Below are 15466 nucleotides of genomic sequence, written 5' to 3'. Positions count from 1 at the left end.
CACTAGAGGCAGTAACATGGGGGCGATTCCACATGAGGATGTTACAAAATTGTTTCCTGACCCAATGGAACGGGGACAGGAGAAACAAAAATCAAACAATCAAATTTATCAAAAGGTGCATATCAAGATCTCGACTGATGGTCTCAAGAGAAAAGACTGAATCAAGGAAGAAAAATTCCTAGTATCCAGTCAAGTAGTAGTAACAACCGACGCCAGCCAGACTGGCTGGGGAGCAGTATGCGGACACCACATGGTTCAGGGGGTCTGGACCCGAAAAATGAGCAGAAGTCATTCAAACCTCAGAGAGATAAGAGCAGTTCTGATTTCGTGTACCCACCTTCAGGATCACCTGCTAGGAAAAGATGTCGTAGGGAGGTCCGACAACCAGACAGTGGTGGCATGCATGAACAAACAGGGGGGCACAAGAAGCCTTACCCTTATGACAGAAGTGGCGAAAGTAATCGAGTGGGCAGAACACAGAGTAAACAGTCTATCGGCAGTATTTGTGGCTGGAAGCCAGAATCTGCAAGCAGACAGCCTAAGCAGGTATAAGATATTACCAGGAGAATGGGAGCTGTCAACAGAGGCAGTCCATACCCTGGTGAGCATGTGGGGCATGCCACAGATAGACCTAAAGGCCACGGCAAAGAATGCAAAGGTCAAAGTTTTTTCTCCAGACATTGGGATCAAGGTGCAGAGCAACTGGTTGCTCTAACAGCAGAGTGGAACGCGGAGCTTGTGTACGTATTTCCGCCGTTCCGATAATAGCCAGGCTTCTCGGGAAGATAAAGGAAGAGAAGGCTACAGTATTGCAGTTGTTCCATGCTGGCCAAGAAGGCCATGGTTTATGAAGCTGGTGAAGATGGCAATAGACGAGCCTTGGACGATACCCAATTACGACAGACTAATAGGTCAGAACAATCTGTGGCGAGCACAGCCGGAAGTTTGGAAGCTGACGGCGTGGCTACTGAGGTCCGGACACTAAAAGACAGAGGTTTTTTTCAGGTAAGGCGATTGAAACATTGCTTAAAGCCAGAAAGAGATCTACTTCAAGAACATACCATCAAGTCTGGAGGAAATATGTGATTTTCTATAAACGGGCAAAAAGAATGGTATCTGAGACTGCTACGATACTAGACTTTCTTTAGACGGGGCTAGATAGAAACCTTTCTACGAGTTCTATCAAAGTACAGATATCAGCACTTTCCGCCATGCTAGATACTAAATTGGTAGAAGATAAATATATTCAGAGATTCGTGCAAGCAGCCAGGAGGATCAGGCCGGCCGTTCATTCCCCAGTCTCCCCATGGGACCTCAATTTAGTGTTGAATACATTAGTAGAAAGCCCATTCTAACCAATGGAAGAAATATCAATGAAATGGTTGATTATTAAAGTTGTCTTCTTAGTGGCCATCACATCGACCAGGAGAGTGTTTGAATTACAGGTGCTGTGGGCAAAGCAACCGTTCATTAATTTCTTTAAAGATAAGGTAGTATTAAGAACTACTCCCCAATTTCTACCTAAGGTAGTATCAACCTTCCACATAAATCAAGAGATTGCGTTACCATCATTCTGCGCAAATCCGACCAACAGTAAAGAAGAAAGATTGCATAAATTGGACGTGGTGAGAGCACTGAAAATTTACCTTGACAAAAACTTTGTCCTCTAGGAATTCTGATAGACTCTTTGTTATAACTTAGGTCAAGGAGCTGGCAAAATGACCATCTCCAGATGGATAAAAACATGTATAGTGGAAGCGTATAAGTTAGGAGGTCAACAACCTCCAGTAGGTATCAAAGCCCACTCTACAAGAGCAGTGTCTGCCTCCTGGGCAGAAAAAGAGAGGGCATCTATCGAAGAACTCTGCAAAGCTGCATGCTGGTCATCAGTGCATACATTTGCGAAGCACTACAGAGTGGACGTAACTTCTTCAGCGGATGCGAAGTTTGGCAGACAGGTTCTGAGCGCAGTTGTATGTATGAATTATTATTCATAAGAGAACAAGGTGAAGTAACCTATTATTATCATTATATTATATCCCTCCCATTATATTACTGCTTGGGTATAACCCATTGGTAGCTGCCATGGGGAGGTAGAGGAAAGAACAGATTCCTACCTGTTAATATGCTTTCCTCTACTCCACCATGGCAGCATAGTTCCCTTCCCATATGTATTTGTATTATAAGCTGTTTAACAAGACACTGAGGCCTAGAAGGGAGGGGCTTATGTAGGGCCAAGTGTTCTCTTTGTTTCCTTTCCAGAATACTACCCTGCAGGACTTAACCCATTGGTAGCTGCCATGGTGGAGTAGAGGAAAGCATATTAACAGGTAGGAATCTGTTCCCGCCATAGCAGACATGGGGGCTGCCATGTTCTTCCCAGTCACATGTCTGTGCTGTCCAATCCTGTTGGTTCTGATCTCCCTGTCATACTTCCTCGGCCAATCCTGGCCACCCAGTGGGGATAAGTATGCTGGGAGCTCTCAGAACCATTGCTAGTGCTTCAGTTGTCTCCAGTGTATGGTCAGCTGTCCTTGTCTCCGTGCAAGTGTATTTCTCTGCTGGTGTTGTTTTCCATGCTGCAGTGTGTTCCAGGTTGTTCCATCTCCTGTGAAGTCCAGGTTATTCCACCGCCTGTGATCCTGCCTCGTCAGCCCAGCGACCAAGCCTAGCTTCGGGACTCTGGTCCTTCTGATGCTCCAGCATCATCAACCATCGATGTTTCCACATCATCATCGATAGTCCGATACTCCGGATCTCCTGCTTCCGTCCGTCATTCCGGACCCGCAGTCTCATCTCCTGTCCGTCATTCCGGACCCACAGTCTTCCATATCCGATACCCAGATCCGATGTTCCCACATCACCATCGATAGTCCAATATTCCGGACCCACAGTCAAGCTTTCGTCCGTCATTCCGGACCCACAGTCAAGCTCCAACCTTCCGTCCGTCATTCCGGACCCACAGCTTCCACATCCGATATCCATCCGATGTTCCACCATCGATACCATCCATCTCTGTAAAGTATTGCAATCTGCATGAACTGTGTCATTTATCCTGCATACTTTACTGTCTGTTATAATACAACCATCTGCAAATAAACTCCGGTTGTATTTTATCTCTGACTGCTTATTGGCTCTGGGTGCACTGTCGCGCACTCCATGCGCAAGGGTCCTCTCCAATCTCCCCGGTTCAGGTACCGGTCCAGGTCCCCACCAGAGGTCTCAGTCTCGTCGGCTGAGCCCCCTGGTGTGACACCATCCAATTCAAAAGACTGGGCGGCCACTGATTGGCTGAGCTCTCAGCCAATCAGCGGCCCCCCAGTCTTTTGAATAGGATTTCTTTTTATTCTCCCGCCGCGCCCCAGGTCTCTGCTCTGCATCTGCGGTCCCCGCTCCCTGCCTGCCACTACATCTCGCGCCGCTCTCCCGGACCGGTCCTCACTCCCAGCCTGCTCCTGCCACTTTCCCAGATGGCTGCACATGATTTATTTTGTTGTTTTCTAGATTTGCCAACTTCTTGTATTCACATAGAAAAGGCTGAGGCACAGGAAGGTGGCAACTGTGTCTAACTGAGAAACATGCCCTTGAGTAGTTAACCCACCTCCCTCAACAGATCCCACCACCTAAAAAGATGACGCCTCTATTAGGGCTGCTTCCATACATTTCCATCCCAATCTGCCCTGGTCTGATGGACACACTAACCCAGGGATGGCACACCCATGGCTCTTGAGCCACATGCAGCTCTTTTCTTAATGAGTTGCAGCACCCACACATGTAGCACTGCCTCTTGTCTCCTCTGACTGTGGCACAGTCAAAGAAGGCAAGCAGCAGTGCAGCGTGTGCAGGAGCCAGTGGACAGTGGAGTAGCGCACAATAACTGTGGTCTCTGTTAGCAACAGCTGTTTCTTCCAGCTGCCACCTGCCATGCTGACATGCCGCTGAACTCTCTGCTGACAGCAGCTGTTAGCTCCTTCAGCTGTCCCCTGCCATGCTACTGAGGCCTCTGTTAACAGTGGCTGTCAGTCCTTCGAGCTATCCCCGACTTACTGACATGCCGCTAAAGTCTTTGTTACCCACGGCTGTCAGCTCTTCCAGTTGAGCCCTGCCGCGCTGACATGCCGCTGAGCTCTCTGCATGTGCCCTTCACCACACTGGCATACCGCTGAAATCTCTGGTGAGACAGGAGGGCTGGGTTTGGCTTTCCCACCTTAGTAAATCCAGCCTTCTTTCTTGTATGAAATGATAAATGGAGATGCCAGGGAGGACCCTTTTAGTGGCCATCTTTATTTCAGCTCCTCAGGGGTGTGTTTTTGCTGTTCTGTAGCCTGTAATTGAGTGCTGTAATAATAATATAGAAATGTCTTATTTGGTGTTTTGTATTTATAGTTGGACTCATTGCCTCTTATTGGGGGGCCATCCCTGCACTAGCCGATCATTTAGAGATCTAAAAGTGAAAAAAAAAAGTCTCAACTAGGAACCAAGAAAAGATACCAATGCCTGGCATTCTTCCCGAAGCACCGATCACTGGTCCCAGGTTTCAGAGGAGTATAAGCAGCGGTGTGGTGGTCGCTGTGCGCTGGGGGGTTCCCAGCAGTCGCAGTAGAAGTGGCAATGTTGGCAGCAGCGCATGCGCAGCACATACTTCACAATACTACAAAACTCATTTTAATATTGCAACTTAATTTTTCATATTTAGTTTATTAGAACCCACAACATGCTAAATATTATAAATAACTGTAATACTGCTCTTCGCCTCATATGGAAAGACTTCCACAAATGATTAATCTGTTATTCTCCCTGATTATTTCAGATCTCTTTGTACATCTATACTTAATGTAACCCAGGAACTCCATATAGAAAGAGCTAAAGAGTGGTACTGTACGCTACCACTGATTGAATGCATAGTTGAACAAAAAGCCTCAAAGAAGTGAATATATATATATATATATATATATATATATATATATATATATATATATATATATATATATATATATGTATGTGGATGGGAAACATTACTGAATTAGGTATATGTAGCCCAAAATGGGTTGGCCACACCCCATGCAGACCAAACTCAGAATTGTGGGGTCCCCAAGGCAATTTACATGTGGGAGCATTTTGTAGGGAGAGAGAGAGGCACAGAGGCCATATTAACAATGGGGCAGATGGAGCTGCAGCTCCAGGCCTCTACTTAAAAATAGGCCCATCACCATGACAGAATGATGATCAGCAGACACCACATAGTTGGCTATAAATCATTAGCATTAAAATTGCATTCCTAGTTTACACATTTATGCCGTTTTTCTACATGTATATATTTGGGGAACACTGAGGTTTATAGTGTTCTACATGTCTATATGGCATTGGACTCACCTCCTACCGTATTCACAGTAGGCCCTTGAACATTTTCAGCTCCAGGCCCATTAGGCCCTTAATCCGGCCCTGGGTGTAAGTAGGTGATCTATGCCAATTTTAGGACAGAGCTAAAGAACACCCCAAAAAAATACAGTGCATGTACTAAGATTAGCACTCAGTTGGTGTTTATATATATATATATATATATATATATATATATATATATATATATATATATATATATATATATATAACACCAACAATAGTGTCTTCAGCGCCCTATAATTATAGATGTCCAAAATTATAATAAATGTATAATCGATAAAAAATATAAAAACAATATACACTCGAAGCTTCTTGTTTCTTGTGGAATAAATTTTCTTTTTATTTTCACAGAGCTTTAAGACAGAACCCAACGCGTTTCATCTCGCTTGGAGACTTCATCAGGGTTTTTTTCTTATAGACATTAAATGCCCATTAAGGCTCTGAAACAATAGGTGTTGTTCTATTGGTCGAATAGAGACTGGACTCAGTCCTTTACAATGGTAGATACCTTATGTTATTAGAAAAAGACACAAACGTCTTTGGGTGTTATCACACCTGTATATTGAAGGTTCAAACAAAGTAACTATGACCGTCTCAGTACATAAAGAAATTCAAAATTCCAATATCTACAAAAGTTCATTCAACCACCTTTTCAGTGTGTAAAGTCCCAATAGGGCCAAAAGGAATTGGAAGATATTCCCTGTACAGCTCCTAAGTGTGTGTGCTCTCTGAGATCCAGCCAGCAATATAAATAAATAAGGCTGGCAATGTTAATTCAGTAGAACTCTTCGGGGTCACTCAGTACTTTACTTGAACTTTGGTTCTATAAAAAATGGTAAATACAATTTTTGTTTTATTAAATAATGCTAAAGTGATCCTATAATATATATATATATATATATATATATATATATATATATATATATATATATATATATATATACACACATTATAGGATCACTTTAGCATTATTTAATAAAACAAAAATTGTATTTACCATAGGCAGCCATTTCCACTAATCTTTTTATAGAACCAAAGTTCAAGTAAAGTACTGAGTGAGCCTGAAGAGTTCTACTGAATTAACATTGCCAGCCTGCCTCCTTATTCCTGCCTCCTCAGTCCTGCGCTAAAGTCCTGGAAAGAGCTAAAGAACCAATCCGCTGCTGTCATTTTTCAAACACAGCATCAAATATGACAGTCAGAAGCTTGAGATTGGTTGGTACTTTATCTCTCTCCAATGTTTGATACAAATCCCCCCACCCCCCCAAGTCTTGCTGAATAATGTCTGCATCTTGTGAAAAGGTACCCATAGCTCCATGGCTACCGCTGTCTGCACTCGTTGGTGCTGAACAACTGAGGACAAGTGGCAATGAAATTTTGCCTTCACAGTGGTCCCTGTCACCCCACTGGTACTAAAGGGGGCATGGTCACACCACACACTTGGACCCTCTACATAGTATCTGGGCCCTCGATTTACTGGTGGCCTTGCTTACAATTAGTTCTAGTTTGCAACTTACCCACTGCTCTGGTCTTATAGTCATTTGTGATCTCTTCCAATTCCTCGGTATAACTGGTATTATTCACTATGTTTGCCAGGCTCTTCAGCATTTTGGTAGCACCAAGCGCAGCCAGGATGCATCCTCTTGTCTGCAGACAGTCGCATATTTACCAGTGTTAAAAAGAAAGAGGGAAACGCACATTAGACTTTGCATGATGTTTTAATAACTAACGTAAACAGCACAAAAATTGAAACACTATCTTCTATATATACGTCTAGTGACCGTGTGTCTTCGAAACACTGTCATCTTTCGGCAGTGAGTGAAACTACATCTCTTTCTCATTCATGCACAAACACAGATGCACATGGTAGCTTTGCTTCGAGCAGGCTTACTAATACTCTGTATAACTGGTGAATTCTAGTCTGTGTGAATTGAGAATAAAATCTATTGTAAAGCGCAACGGAATATGCTGCGCTATATAAGAAACTGTTAATAAATAAATAAATAAATGTATTTACCAAATTATGGGAGAAATTATGGGCTCTTCAGTCACATTGTCGAAACGTGAACAAGTGACTAAAGAAAAAAGTATGGAAAAATAGCGTATATCCAATCACTATTAACACAAGTGGGCATACAGTAGGTGGCAAAATTGTACAAGTCTAGGGCTGGGCGAGCCATTCACTTGCACCTAGTGCCTGAGGACAGTTTTGAAAGAAACTAGAGGAGGAAGCACACATTTTGTGGAAGACATTTACTAGATTTTATATATGTGAAAGAAGGAAGACGCAAACAGCTGGGATTGCTTACTCATTACTGGATATATTCCTCACATAGTGAGGCATATATCCAGTAATATCGTGCCAAGGGTATAATACTGGGGTATAATATGGTGCAAGGGGCATTACTGTGTCACACAGTAATGCCCCTTGCAACATACTGTATTATGCTGCACACAGTAATGCCTCTTGCACCATATTATGTTCCACACAGTACGGGGCAATACATTGCAAGGGGCATTTCTGTGGGGTATAATAATTTTTTCTATAGTGGACAATGGCTGGGGGTGCAGGGTCAAAAACTTGAGTATTTGATCTTGCATTCAACCAAGCTCAGCACTACGTACATGGGATAATCCAAATATTTAAAGAAGAAGACTGGGCCAATGGCTTAAATAAGATATTTTTACAATCCCATCCCCCCCAAAAAAGCCCTCTCTTTCTATGTTAATTTTCTTAAAACTATGTCGGTGGGAAAAGGAATAAAAACGGGTATAGGAAGATGGACAGAGATATTTCCAGCCTTATCTGAGAATACTCTGGGCATTATTCTGGTTCACTTCTTCTTGCAAACTCCTTCTTAGATGGACAAAACCATGCTGCACTGCAGGGGGGCAGATGTAACATGTGCAGATAGAATTAGATTTGGGTGAGTTATTTTGTTTCTGTGCAGGAAAAATACTGGCTGCTTTATTTTTACACTGCAACATATATCTCATTTTGAAGTAAAACCCCACCCAAATCTAACTCTGTTACCACTGCCCCCCTGCAGTGCACATGCTTTTGTCCAGCCAAGAAGGAATTTGCCAGAGGGAGTGAACAGAATAAGGCTCTCTACATGCTGAATTAGAGAATATATGCAATATGCTACCTAAACCGACCTATATAGAATTACTTTTGAAAATCTATTATAGAGCGTATCTTTCCCCAAATAGGAGAACAAGATAGGACTAGCCAATAATAGTAATTGTTTGAAATGTGGGACTAGTGGGGCAGATCTGGTCCATTGTTTTTGGGGATGCCCTGTGGTGCTTTGCTTTTTGAAAAATGTGGAAGGGTTTATAAAATCTATTTACCCAGTATACACAGTGTTTTTCAACTAATGACAGAATGGGCAATATTTAGTATAAAACCCCTTGGCATGGGAAGGAAAGGTCGGGGAGATTAAGGAAAATTGTTGTTAGATATATATCGGCGGTCTCAAAAAAAAAAAAAAGGATATTGCAAATTTGGATACAGCCACAACCCCCAGTTATAAAAAGGTTTCTGGATAAATTGTATATTTTTAATGGACTGGATGGAGGCATCTATACATAAAGCAAAATATTTTTTTTAAATATGGGGTAGATTTATAGAGACCTTATCTCCCCAAATTCAAGAGAAGATTAAGGTTTTCTTTGCCCTAATTGAATGGAAACCAAATGAGATAGGTTCAGGAGAATAACCTCACATTGGAGACAAATTTATCCCTCAAGAAGAGATTATAGGAGTTTAGTCTAGTCTCGCCATGCCCTGCATATAAGGAGGTCACCCCATATGTAAATGTGCAAATGTGACTCCTGAATGAAAGTAATACCCCTTTTACACCGCCTCAAAACTCCGGGTCTTCGGCGGGTCAGAGGCGTATAAATGTGACACGCCATGTCCCTTTACACGGGACTTCTAGAATACAGCGAGGACCTGGGTAGAGGGCAGTGTAAATGGGTATGCCGGGTCTGATGACCCGGCTCTCATTTACATCAATGGGGGACGTCCAACCTATGGACCGCAGTGTCCGCAGGTTGGACGGGGGGGGGGGGGGGGGGGACACACACACACAGCCTGCGCTGCTGTCTGCTATACCCTGCAGACAGCAGCGGCGACAGCGGAGGAGGTGAATGGATGCCTGTGTGCAGCATCCATTCACCTCCCGGACGGCAGCTGGTGGGGTGCACTGGGGCTGGGGGTAGCCCAGCAGCTTACCTTGGTGCTGGGCTTCCCCCAGCACGGCGATTGGTGTATCCGGCGCGATCACCGCGATCCTGGGGCTTGGAAATGATGTCATCTCCAAGCACCGCCTCCGTCTACACTGCGGGTAGGCACCGCAGTGTAAATGGAGAAAATCTGTATCCTTCTTCCAAATGCCGGGTCGGATCCAGGATTTTTGGTGTAAAAGGGGTATTACTGTATTAATGGTCGCCTTGTGTATTTTTGTGAGGTATGTGATATTTATGTAACTTTCTTTTCCTTTATATGAATGCGCATTTATTAATTGTGTATATTGTAATGATATATGTACAATAAAAAAAATATATAATAAAAAAAACCTGGGGTATAAGTTATTCTGGCCATACACTTTTACAATGGATCAGGCCAAGAAATCGGGGGGGAAAAGTGCCCAAATCGTATGTTTTGCCCTAACTTATTCCGATCCGATGTGCAGCCCCGTGCATGTTGGATCAGATCCAGAGATCAAGTGCTGCACGTAAGATTTATTGGATCCGGCAGGATTTGGCAGCAATTGCTTGAGGTCACATATGATACATCGGGCAGTTGCTGAGGTATCGCATGCGAGGCTGCACGAATCAGCAGCCTGCATGGATCAGTCAAATGTGCACAGGCTGCCCTGTGTAAAAAAAATAACTAAATAAAATGATGTGGGGTCCCCCCCAAGGCTGTAACGAGCCCCAGGGTCAAAGAACCGGGTCAAAGAACTGGTCCAAACCAAATTGGGTTTCACCGCAATATCTAAAACCAGCACCAAGCTCAAGGGCCAGTCCTGGTTCCCAAAATACGGGAGACAAAATAAGAAGGGTAATGCCACAGCCGGGGGGAAACTATTTATACTAGTTTCCCGGGCAAAGCATTAATCCCCTTGACTGCTCAGCCCATGCAGGGACCCTGGGGAAGTGGGACGCCACAATGATGGGGTCCCCCCTCCAGAATTAACCCTGCCTGGGCTGAAACTCAGATCGGGGGGCAAAGGGCTGATTTAAGTGTAATAATAGAATATAAAATGGTGGTATGCTGTTGAACTACAAGTCCCAGCAAGCCTGCACTGCATGCAGGCCTTGGAGAACCACAATTCCCAGCATGCAGGGCATTAATGGGCCTGCTGGGTCTTACAGTTCTACAACATAACAAATAGTTAAATAATACATGGACACATAAGACAATAAAAGTTGTCATACACACACGATACTCACCTATTGGTCCAATGCTGGTCTGTCCCCTTCTCTAATAGAAGTCCGTACAGGTATCTGTGGAAGGAAATTATACTTACTGACTCCTCTGGTGTAGATCACGTCCTCTTGGTTCCATGTAGCATCCAGGACAGGTAAAATAACAAACCGACAGTACGCGTTGCCAGTGGATCGGGAATAACAGGAATGTTTGTGTAACACTTATAAAGGGTTAAATTGACTTGAGCAGAATTGTAACCCAAAAAAGGGGTTAAATAATAAATCCATGTGTAAATATATAAATTTACAGTATGTATTTCATGTATGTATATATTTATGAAAATACTGTATATTGGCTAAAATATATATATGTGGCATAGGGAGATGCCGTAGGGTATAAATACCTATATACATTAGGGGCAATTATTTTAGGGTTAAATGACAGTGAAATAAAGTACTAGATACTTCATGTACAAAGCTGACTGTGAGGCTGTCGATTATCCAGTCAGCTGTAGTGTGAGGGAGGCAGAAGGCGGGAAAGAGTTGTGGGTGTGGCCAGCTGAGAAGAGGGGTATAAATAGAGCAGCTGACAGAGAGTCTGTCAGACTTCTGATCCCCCGGCCAGTGTTGTACACCTTGTCTGTCCCCGCTGCTGCTTGCAAAATAGCTGGCTGTAAACACAGCAGCAGCGGCTGGGGACAGTGGAAGTAAGGAGCAGGTGGATGGAGAGTTCCTCCTGATCTGCTGCCAGGGTCTCGGCCCGGTGAGCCAGCTGTCAGAAGGGGGAGCAAGAGCAGCTGCCGTAGTGATAGTAGAGGCCTGTTGATGATTTAGCAGTAAGGGCTATTTTACAAGCTCCAGCTTCTGCCGGGCAGCGAAACCCCGCACGGTCAGGAAGCCGTGCTGCACCGATTGTACCGGTTTTCTAGCCTTCAGCCACAGCGCTTGACAGGCACCTCCTTCCTTCACTTCTCAGAGGCCGCAGGGACTCTGGGAGTTGTAGTTTCCGACCACCAGCTATTCCCCAGGGAGCTTGAAGGGGAGCTGCCAAACAAGACTACAACTCCCAAGGTGCAACACGGCGGGCCCACCTCCTCCTGCTCAGGGATAGACTGGAGAACTTCACTCAGTCATGCATGCTGTCTGGACTCGTATGTGTGCACTGCAGTGCACTGTGCAGCAGGGACAATGAAGCGTAGCAGGAGAGGACCAGCGGGGCAGGGCAGGTAAAGTGATTATGTTCAACTCACACACACACACAGGTATTAAAAGTATACAAAAGGAGGTGTGGCCCCGCCCCTTTCCCGTAGCCATGCCCCTCTCCGATATTTTTTAAAAAATGTACCGATTTCTGACCCTCACTTGCTGGAGGGTATGCATTTATATAGACGTACTGAAAGCCCTTACAGCAGGAGTGGATTGTGCTGTGGAGCCTAGTACAGTAAGGGATAGCCCCAACAGCAGCCTGTCAGAGAGTCTGGGGGAGTGGCAGCCTGTCAGAGAGTCTGGGGAAGTGGCTGCCTGTCAGGAGCTGAGCTGAGGAGACAAAGCAGACAGCTGGGTTATGAAGTCACCCAGTGGTGAGATGGAAACTGTACACCACATTGTGTCTCAGAGACATTTGCATTTACAATGAACATTTATACCCCTTTTACACCAAAAACCCTGGTTGGACCCTGGTCTTCTAACGCTGGAGTTTCCAGGGCTGGACCCTGCTTCATACCCCATTTACACAGCACTTTGACCTGGGTCGGACCTGGGTCTGCACCATTTACACTGGACCTGGGTCAGCCCTGCCTTTCCTTGTGGATGTCATTAAAATTGGGCATTTTTGGTTTCAGTGCCAGGTAGGGTTACCACCCGTCCGGGATTACGCCAGACAGTCCGGTAATTAAGACAGATGTCCGGAGTCCGGACGGGTGGCGTTCCCGGACTATACAATGTCCGGGAACCGTGCTGCCACTACCACTAGTGACTACTAGAGCATGAGGTGAGGAGATGTGCTGGGAGTTGACACGGGGAGAGATAGCCGCTGTGCAGACCTGTCTGCTCGTCAGCTATTTCAAATCTCGCGGTTCAGCAGCCAATCAGGAGTGGTGGATTCTAATTGACTGCCGGACCGTGAGATTTGAAATAGCCGGGCGGGGTCGGCGTTGTAGCAGGCAGATGTGCGGGACATGTGTTAGTCCTGTGGGAGCAGGTGCGCTGCTACATGAGACATGAGACACAGAACAGTAAGTGTAACTGCGGCTGCTGCTGCTCGTAAGAAGCGCCATGTCAGTGCTCCTGGTGGGCCACTGGAGGGCGGAGGTTTGGAGCAAGTCACCCCCCCTGGAGCCAGGTGAGCATGCCCGCAGATATCCCCAACCCCACACCTCCTACTTTGGAGCCTGCAGCTGTATCGCCGGCGGCTGCATAAAATCTCTTGTGGAGCCTACAGCCGTATCCCCCCCTAGAGCAGATCGGTGGCCGCATCAAACCCCCCCCTCCCCACAGCATATCCAAACTCACCACGTGGAGCGGGTGACTGGCCGCACATCATCCCCGTGGAGCCCGCAAATGGAGCAGATCGGCTCTTGGGCAGCAGGGCGCATCGACCCCCTCCGTGTACCTGGTGTGCGGCGGGGCAAACACCCTCCCTCCCCGCCTGGGGCGCTGATAGCACTTACACCGGCCCTGGGCAGCACCTCATCCCCGGGACCTCGAGCCTCCGCTACTTTTCAAGCAGTTTTCTGTTTTTTTTTAATGTTTAAGTGTTAGTGTCAGAAAGTGTTTAAGTGTTAGTGTCAGAAAGCTGTGTCAGGGAGCAGTGTCAGTCAGCGTCAGGGAGCAGTGTCAGAGCTGTGTCACAGAGCAGTGTCAATGTTAGAGAGATGTGTCAGGGAGCATTGTCAGTGAGCTGTGCCAGAGAGTTGTGTCAGGGTCAGTGTTAGAGAGCAGTGTCAGGGGTCAATGTCAAGGATTCCGACGACATTTTAATTATAAGGTTGGCTGACATCAGGCTGGATGCTGCATGTCCAGCCATTCTAGTGTGCTTCCACTGCCTACCATCAGTAACAGTAAAAGTGCCTCCCCCAGGCTGCTGCTGTGTAGCAGACTTGCGCTGGCTATCTGAGGAGCCCTAAGTTGCCCCCTGCTGCTTTACTGCTTGGCCTGTTGTCCAGACTGAGTGACACTGACACCATACCAGCTGTCCCAGAGACCCAAGTCCCAGTCAGTGTCTGTCTGACAGACTACCGAGGCACCCTCCACTGCACACCCCAGCCCCACAACTGTGTATTGCAGGCCAGTGCTGTCTCCAGCCCTGTGTGGGCTGCCTGTGGCTGTGGCTGCCCCCCTGCCTTAGCAGGCCCTAGGGTCCCCTCCTACCCTGAACAGGGACCCTCTCTTCTGCTCCTGCTGACCTGACTGATAGAGCATGCAACCCCTGGCATAGAGCATGAAACCCGTAGCAGCAAGCATGTAGGTAAGCGGCACTTATGTGGCATAATATGTAATAGGCATTACGGCATGTGGTATTATATGTAATGGGCATTACAGTGTGTGGCAAAATGTGGAATGGGAATTACTGTACAGTGTTTGGTATAACATGTAATGGGCATTATAGCATGTTGCATAATAGGAATTGAGCATTGCGGAGTGTCGCATAACATGTAATAGGTATCATGGCATGTGGTATAATATGTAATGGGTGTGTGACTTGTAACAAGCATTACGGTGTAAATTTTTGGCGCACGCCTTCGACGCGCACTATCCCTGTTATCCTTAGTTTTAAAAAATTGTTGAGCCCTGGCATAACTCGTAATGGGCATCATGGCCACTGTTGTCCTTCTTTTATAAAAAATTGTTGAGCCCTGGCATAATGTGTAATAGAGACTATGGCATGTGGTATAATATGGATGTGTGACGTGTAATAGGCATTATGGGGCACATTTTTGGTACGCGCCTTCGGGGCGCACTGTCCATTTTCTCCCTATTTTTAAAAAAAATTGTCCACTCATGGCATAACGTGTAATGGGCATCACGGTGTGTGCCATAATATATAATGGGCATCATTGTGTGGCATAACTTGTAATGGGCATTACAGTGTGTGACGTAACGTGTATGTGGTATTAATGTGTGCGAAATCAAGAATAGATTTGAAGCAAATGGGGGCGGGTCAATGGGTGGGCTGTGGGTGTGTCAAGGGGCGGGTCACTGTCCAGAAATCGCTCAACACAAAGGTGGTAACCCTAGGGCCAGGTGCTATAAACACCTCAAAAATGAAAACCCCGGCTTGGCCATTGTTATCGTCAGGGGAACCATTTGGAATAATTGCTGTTCTCTAGAATTCATTACAGGCCGTGCAATGAGAGGATTGTGCTTTTGTCACACAGTCACTCACCCATTATCTCTCTGCATCTTTGTCTGCAGTACTATACTGTACATGGCACGTGTGTATAGCAATACACAGGCATTACATGTACTGTATTCTCCTGACATTCGAATAGTTATGTCATTATGACACAGATCATCAGCACGGAGGCTGTTCTTGCTGTAACAGTGCTGTCCTGGCCTCATTTAAGTGACGAGACAACATTACAGACTGTATATTGTAGCACACAACTTGTTTCACTGATGCTATAGG

General features: G+C 45.6%; 1 protein-coding gene across 1 annotated transcript in view; it reads right to left on the bottom strand.

The window, feature by feature from the left end:
- Positions 1-15466, bottom strand: part of LOC146021315 (transient receptor potential cation channel subfamily M member 8-like) — a gene marked incomplete at its 5' end in the record, with an annotated part of 560542 nt that overhangs the window by 327895 nt on the left and 217181 nt on the right. The window contains one exon of the mRNA XM_083155109.1: positions 6918-7047. Coding sequence (XP_083011235.1) covers positions 6918-7047 — 130 coding nt within the window. The remainder of the gene's footprint in view (positions 1-6917; positions 7048-15466) is intronic.

This window comes from Crinia signifera, chromosome 7 (assembly GCF_055691185.1).
Source record: "Crinia signifera chromosome 7, ASM5569118v1, whole genome shotgun sequence".
Classification (NCBI taxonomy): domain Eukaryota; kingdom Metazoa; phylum Chordata; class Amphibia; order Anura; family Myobatrachidae; genus Crinia; species Crinia signifera.
The sequence above is the reverse complement of the archived record's forward strand: the minus strand, read 5'-3'. Positions and strand labels throughout refer to the sequence as shown.